A 7,409-nucleotide genomic window follows, 5' to 3' on the forward strand; every position below is an offset into this window, starting at 1 on the left:
CAGTGTGACCCCGCCCCTGTTCCCCCTCCACCCCGGACACCCTCCCCGGACGTGCAGCGCCCCCAGCACCCTCCCCGGCCCCTCCCCCGCAGTGTAGCGCTGCCCTCAATCCCCCCCAGCCCCCGTCCCTGCTCTCCAGCCGGCCCCGCCCGCCCCGCCCCGGGCCGCTCACCCTGCCCTGGCGGTAGTAGTAGCTGTGCTCCTTGGGGTCCTGGCGCCGCGGCGGGACGTAGCTGAAGGCGGACAGCGCCGAGACGGGCGGCGGCCGGGGCTTGCCCCGCAGCGTGGCGGCGGTGATCTCCTCCTCGTCGTCCTCCATCCGGCCGCCGTGCTCGGTCCCGCCCGCCAAGAGGCCCGGTCCCAGTCCGCCCGCCGCAGGCTGCCCGGCGCCCGCCTTCGGCCGTTGCCTGGAAACCGAGGGGGCGCAACGCTGGGCTGGACTGCGGGGCGGGGAGGGGGTGGGGCCGACCTTCCCCCGCCCCCCGGCACCTCTGTGCACACCCGGGTCTTCCTTTTTTGGGGCGTCGGGGGAGCCTCACCTGCTAAAGCCGCTGCGGAGTTCCCGGGTGGGAGGCATCTCTGGGATCCGCACTTTCCGCCGTGCTTACCCTTCTCCACGCAGTGTCGGTTCGTTTGCTCAGAGACCATTGTTCGCTGGGCAGTTAATGACCTTGCACCTACTGAGTGCAAGCGCTGGGGGTGTAGCCTTGAACCAAGCAGCCCTTTGTCCACCGGGATCTGACAGTCTGGTGACGAAGACAGGTGATAGGTGTGAAAACGTTAAGTAACTTGAAGAGGGTCTGGGACAGTGCTGCCCAATAAGAAGATAGAGAGGGCCGCGTGTGTAATGTAAAACTTTCTGGCAACCATGCTCTCATCCTTCCCTGGGCAGGGGTCCTCATAAAAGCACCAGCAAAGGAAAAAAAAAAAAAAAAAAACTCTTATAGTCTACTACCTCTTTCAACCTCTCCAATCTCTTTTAAAGACCGGATATAGGAGCTCAGCTAATGGTCAGGAGTCGTCCCAAGACTTGCACAGCTGATCTGATCTCACACTTTGCAAAATGGGAGCAGTCCACACCAATTATCTTGAGACCTCAGCTAAAAGTGAGACCGAAACTGTTTCATTGAAAAATCCTTTTCCACAGCTGTGTGGACGTGCTTCTGTTAGCTTCGATTTCAATTTCGATTTGTTCTGCACCAGACTGACAGCTGTACAGGGCATGGCTGCACACATGCACTCTCTCTGATGACTCAAGTCTGGCACACAGTAGGCACTCGACAGATACTGGGTGACTCAGTAAGAAATACAGTTGCCATAATGGCTTGGGTACCTTCTAAAGGTGAGTCTGAGACAAGGGCTTGGATGCTCTTGCTTTATTTGGGAGGTAATTCCAAGGAGCAGGAGGGAGGGACCAGAGGAGTGAGTGCAGCAGGAAAGTCTGTATAACGTTGAATTCTCAAGGTCACTCCTGAGGGCAGCTGGAGCGCGACCTTGGCCAAGACTTTCTGAGGGGCCTGGAGCAGCCTCTCAGAACCACCTGCAGGTGGTTTTAATTTCGCTCTTTTAATTTCGTGTTCCCAGTCCTCCTGGGGTGAGACTGCCTTCTGGATTGTTCACTCCTGACTTTGTAGGACCCCTGCCCAGTGCTGCCTAGGCTTCCTGTGGGTCTCCTCGGTGCCAGAGAAGCCCTGGGGCTGACAGTGACAGGTACGAGGCATCAACTTGAGGTGGCATGCTGTTGTCAGGAGGTGGGTGCAGCCCCATGGAATGGTCACCACCCCCGGGAGTGGATTCAGATGTGAGGCTGAGAGGCTGCAGGGCCGGAAGCAGAGGTGGAGGAAACAATAGGTAAGACCAACTTTGCCAGTTTCAATTATCAAGAGATTTTAGTTCCTTTTTAAAAAAACATTTTTCCTCTGTGATCCTATTATGTATTCTGGGGACATGAGTGGAATACAAGGTCAAAGAGCCTAATGTGTTTAAGTCCCTTGTGTCTGTGACTTGTACTTGCAAAGTTCTGCGTGGGGGGAGGGAAGGATAAAAGAATGAAAACACTGCTCTTAAAATAAGTGGGTTATAGGGGGCTTCCCTGGTGGCGCAGTGGTTGAGAGTCAGCCTGCCGATGCAGGGGACACGGGTTCGTGCCCCGGTCCGGGAGGATCCCACGTGCCGCGGAGCGGCTGGGCCCGTGAGCTATGGCCGCTGAGCCTGCGCGTCCGGAACCTGTGCTCCGCAACGGGAGAGGCCACAGCAGTGAGAGGCCCGCGTACCGCAAAACAAACAAACAAACAAACGAAAAAATAAGTGGGTTAATAGTACAAGAAGGCACGCTGAGTACAAGTTAATTCTGCAGGAGATCAGATCAGCTTTGTTTCACATGTGTCAGGTCTACAGTCCTCCGCTCTACCAGCTGAGCTATCGAAGGGTGCACAGATCAGCTTCGTTTCAAATGCCAACCTCAGTAGTCTGGGATGTCTAACCCCCCTAATCCCATGCCAGCCTCATGGACATACACCGGCGCCCGCAGCTGACGCTGGGTGATGACGTGGCACTGGTCTGGCTTAGGTTGACATGGGCGTGCTGACCGCTTACTGTTCACGCTGTTACTGTTCATGCAGCCGGCTCTGCAGGTCCACCGGGGCCTCGGCTGCCTGCAGCTCCCCGCTGGATGACACACTGGAGGGCGGCCTCCACTGCAGAAACTCAGGCAGTTCATGGGAGCATTGGAGGCGCCTATTCCAAACTGCAGCTGGGACTTGTCCCATTTCTCTTGACATCTGGGCAGAATGTAAGCAGGGGGAGACCTGGTAGGAAGAATTTCTGTTAATTTGAGGCAGGGAAGGAGAAAGCTAATGTTGTGCGACATTAGCATGTCACATGTCACATTAGCGGTGTTTTCAGCACAGCTTGGGTGGTGTGTGTGTTAGATTTATCATGAGTCCTCATGAGCCCACACTTGTTAAGTTCAGAAGAACCCTCTGGTTCTTTATGCTGATGAGAAAACTGAGATGTAGGTAGGATAAGTGACTTGATGCAGGTGACAGGGCAGTGGGTGCCCCTCCTGAAAGGTGTATGGAATATCTGGAAAGGGGGGGCTGGTCTGAGGGAATGGCTTTCTCCTTTGGAGCCCTCAGACCATTCAGAGATGGGGCCACAGCCTGGACAAAGCACAAAGCTTTAGCCAGCGATTCTCAGCCAGCGCAACGCAGCCAAGGAACAAAGTGTCCAGATGGCCTCCTCTCCACCTTGAAAACCTTTGTTAACTGAGGTGGAGAGGGGGGAAAATCACCTGTGAATGCATGAAAATGCCATCATCTTTCTAAAAAATCTTCTGTTGAAAATGCAGAAATTTTAAAACAGGTTGGTATCTCCATTTTCAGTTTGAAAGCTTTTACAATCATGTTATTTGTAAATGTCACTGTAAACTCATTTAAGTGGCCCAACATAGTTCACAGGCTTTAAACCAGCTTAAAATCCCTTGGATTAAGTACTCCTCTGCTTTGATGATGGTTCAGAGTTCGGAGGGGTGGATGGACAAACACACATACCCGTCGCCGGCTAGGAGAACTGCCCGTCTGTGTACCCAGCAAACCTAAAGGTCATTATGAACTCAAGGGGTATGAAAGGGGGCTCCTGCCGCACCTTTTCCGGAACCCCCATCAGTGCTGTTTGACAGTGAGAGTAACTGCATGACCCTGGCTCCTGCGACAGGGGAGCCACTGCCCGTCCTACAAAGCATCTCCACAGGCTCTGGGGCATAGGCAGTGGTCCGTGATGGGGTAACATGCCTTTACCTCACTCGACACCTCCTCCCTGGTAAGGAGGCGTGAGTACTGCTGGTAGACTTAAAAAGCATGTTTGTCATCAGGTTTTTCCTGTAGGCTGGGTCACTCACTTGATGGAGTCCCTTGGAGTCACATTAAGCATCAAACTTATGAATCAAGACATATAAGTGCAAATTTAATTTTGGCTTGTTCACCTTGTCGATTTTGAAATCAAAATGAATGTGGTTTTATAGATGCCCCAAATGAAAACGGCCCGATACCGACGGCTCTAGCAGTAAGCAGGACCACCTGCCAGAACCAGTGCTCCTTACAGAGGGCGGACCCTAGGGCTGAGGCAGGAGATGGTAAGTGAGCCTGGGGCATCCTCTTCTGCCAAGCAATTTTCAAAATCGAATGTGTCAAGGTCAAAAGGACAAAGAGGCCATCCTGAAGGGTATCCCACCGGTCTAAAACAGGACAAGTTATGCATCCAAAAGATGACTGTAATGGACTGAAGCACATCAAGTATATAAAACGTCATGAATTCATAAATATCCTAAACAAACAAACAGACAAACAAAATACTGACCAGACAACCACCTCTGTGTTCTAAACCTTGATACAAGGAAAGACACATTTATCTCATTTTTTTCTGTATAAACCTTATTTTATTTTTATTGGAGTATAGTTAAGATGTTGTGTTAGTTTCTGCTGTACAGCAAAGTGAATCAGTTATACATATACATAGATCCACTCTTTTTTAGATTCTTTTCCCATGTAGGTCACCACAGAGTATTGAGTAGACTTCCCTGTGCTATACAGTAGGTCCTTATTAGTTATCTATTTTATATATAGTAGTGTGTGTGTGTGTCAATCCCAATCTCCCAATTTATCCCTCCCCCGCCTTTTCCCCCAGTTAACCATAAGTGTGCGTATAAACCTTATTTTAGAGTTCAAAAATAGGTGATGGGAGAAATTTCTTCTTTATAGATGAATACAAGCTAATAAAAGTAAAGGAATGATAGCGTTAGGAAATCTTTGTTTTTAAACACCTGTTGGAATAATGAATCTAGGCAACAGTCATCAACAGATGCTGAAGCCATTAGGTGACAGGTTGATGGGGACTATATGGTGGATGGATCAGGCTGGTGCTGATCCAGGAACCCACTATCAATCTTGATGAGTATCACTAAGAGAGTAACGAGACATTACGGTATGATGTAAAACAAATACACAGCATCTCCTCTGAAGCATCCTTGCTGAAAAAATTAAGCTGAATCTAAGCAAGCCTCTGGATGTAACCTTTAGTTTAACAGGAAATATATCAAAGGAACCAGTTAGAAAATGTCAAATCAATACTGTGGGATATTTTACAAGGCAACTGATCTAACTTCTCCAATAAATTAATAACATGGAAACCAGGTGAGGGGTGGCAGTTACAGACATGAGACTTCAGACTTAGGGGTATAACATCTAAAAGTAGTATGCGGCCTTTGTTCAGATCCTGCTTCAAACAAATCAACAGTTAAAAAATATTTCTGAGAGAAAGACAAATACCATATGATACCACATATGTGGAATCTAAAATATTGCACAAATGAATCCACCTACGAAACAGGAACAGACTCACAGACATAGAGAACAGACCTGTGGTTGCCAAGGGGGAGTCTGGGGTTAGTAGATGCAAACTATTACATATAGAATGGATAAACAACAAGGTCCTACTGTATAGCATAGGGAACTATATTCAGTATCCTGGGATAAACCATAATGGAAAAGAATATAGAAAAGAATGTGTATATATATATGTACAACTGAGTCACTTGGCTGTACTGCAGAAATTAACACAACATTGTAAATCAACTATACTTCAATTAAAAAAATTCCTGAGACAGTATAGAAAACTTGGAATATAGACCAGGTATTAAATGATCACAGGTAATAATTATTAGTTTTGTTCATTGTTATAATGGCAGAATAGTTAAATAAAAAAGGAAAAAGTTTATTGGTTATGGATTCATACTGAAGTATTTAGAATAAAAGTATATGATAGCTTGGATTTTTAAAGAAACATTCCAATAAAAAAGGAAAAGAAAAAAAAGAATATGGGAGTAAATCGATGAAACAGAATTGGAAAATTTGGGTATTTTGTCATGCTGAATAAAGGGACTCACGTGAATTCATTACACTATTCTTTCTACACTTATGTGTGTTCAGTGTTTTCCATAGTAAAATTTACAGTAGGATTACTGAGATATTGTTTATTGCAAACATTAGAACCCAGAATATCAGTTCAAGACACAAATAGTGTGCCCTATATACCAGAGACTTTGGGAGGAGATGGGGACAGAGATGTTTAGTTTTTTTCTGAGATGGGATTTCAAGTATATTAAGGCAAAATTTTTTATGATGGAGCCAACAGCCAAAGAACACCAACAAAAGGTAGGGCTTACTGACTACACAGGCAAGGGAGCCGGCACACCAGAGGACCCAGGGACAGGGATGATGACAGGATGAGTAGAGGATTTGGGTGAAACTGAACAAAGCTGGGTTGGAGATGCAGAGAGCAAGCTTGTGCATAAGAGCACTAACATGAGGCCTGGCCTCAGAAGACGACCCGGGATGCTCAAAGATAAGAAAAAGGTAAGGGGGTTTGTGTCCCAAACCCTCTATCTGAAGCTCTGCATCGTCTTGGAAATCTAGGCTGCTTCTCTTCACCAGAATGACCCAGGAGGCTCAGATCCTGCAGGCAATAGAGGCGTGTTCCATTCTTATTACAGCAAAGGTTTTACCGAAGGTTTCTCAGCGGGGTGTCTGTGATGCTATTTAGCAAAAGGAGTGGCCACGGTTCAAGCTGCTGCCCCAGGAGTCTTAACCCTGGAGGCAAATGGTTCTCCACGAGCTTTAACAATGAAGTTTGACTGCAACGTAACTCTTGTACCAATGACAAGAGTCCTCATAGCTCTCTGAGCATTTACTGTTTTCCAGGTACTGGCCATACAGCTGACAAGGCACGACTTATTTCATGATCCGGAAACGGAGCAGGACCCTAAGGGGCCTTTCAGGGACAGACCCCTCCCCCATGTCCTCTGCTGTAGCTCCTCTCTGAAGTACCCAGATACTAGCTAATGGTATCTGATGACCATTTCCGGAGCTGTGTTACAGATGCTAAAACCACCACTAAATGGAAGAAATTAACTACCTGAGGACCGTGAGCACGTAGCCCCCAGACCTACTGGCGCCTGAGGACTGACAATGTTAACCCCTGCGACCCCACCCTGTTACCTCACCATCAACCAATCAGAGAACTGTGCACTAGCCGATCACATACCCTGGGGCGCTCCCTCCCTCACTTGGCCTTTAACAATGCTTTGCTGACGCCTAGGGCGGGGGTGGGGTGGGGGGCGGTTCAGGCTTTCTGAGCACCAGCTGCCTGGTGCCTGCCATACATGCTGCACTTTCCTTCACCGTAGACCCGTGTCAGGAGATTGGCTTTGCTGCACGTGGGTGGGCGGACCCGAGTTTGGTCTGGTAACAATCCTACACTATGTATTTAGACTCCAGGTGCGTCTGGATATGTTTCCAGTTTGGGGAAATCTCAGCTTTTTAGACCCCCTCCCTGAATTTGTGCACGAATTCAGG

At 48.3% G+C, this 7,409-nt stretch overlaps 1 protein-coding gene across 1 annotated transcript in view; it reads right to left on the bottom strand.

Annotated features, from left to right (window-relative positions):
* The window catches only part of CFAP90 (cilia and flagella associated protein 90), an 18,971-nt gene extending 18,323 nt beyond the window's left edge, over positions 1–648 (bottom strand). Inside the window, exons 1-2 of the mRNA XM_024121363.3 lie at positions 540–648; positions 173–407 (exon numbers count right to left, since the gene is read on the bottom strand). Coding sequence (XP_023977131.2) covers positions 173–407; positions 540–577 — 273 coding nt within the window. The 5' untranslated portion in view covers positions 578–648. The remainder of the gene's footprint in view (positions 1–172; positions 408–539) is intronic.
* Positions 649–7,409: the final 6,761 nt, after the last annotated feature.

The sequence above is a fragment of the Physeter macrocephalus genome, chromosome 8 (genome assembly GCF_002837175.3).
Source record: "Physeter macrocephalus isolate SW-GA chromosome 8, ASM283717v5, whole genome shotgun sequence".
In the NCBI taxonomy this organism is placed as follows: Eukaryota; Metazoa; Chordata; class Mammalia; order Artiodactyla; family Physeteridae; genus Physeter; species Physeter macrocephalus.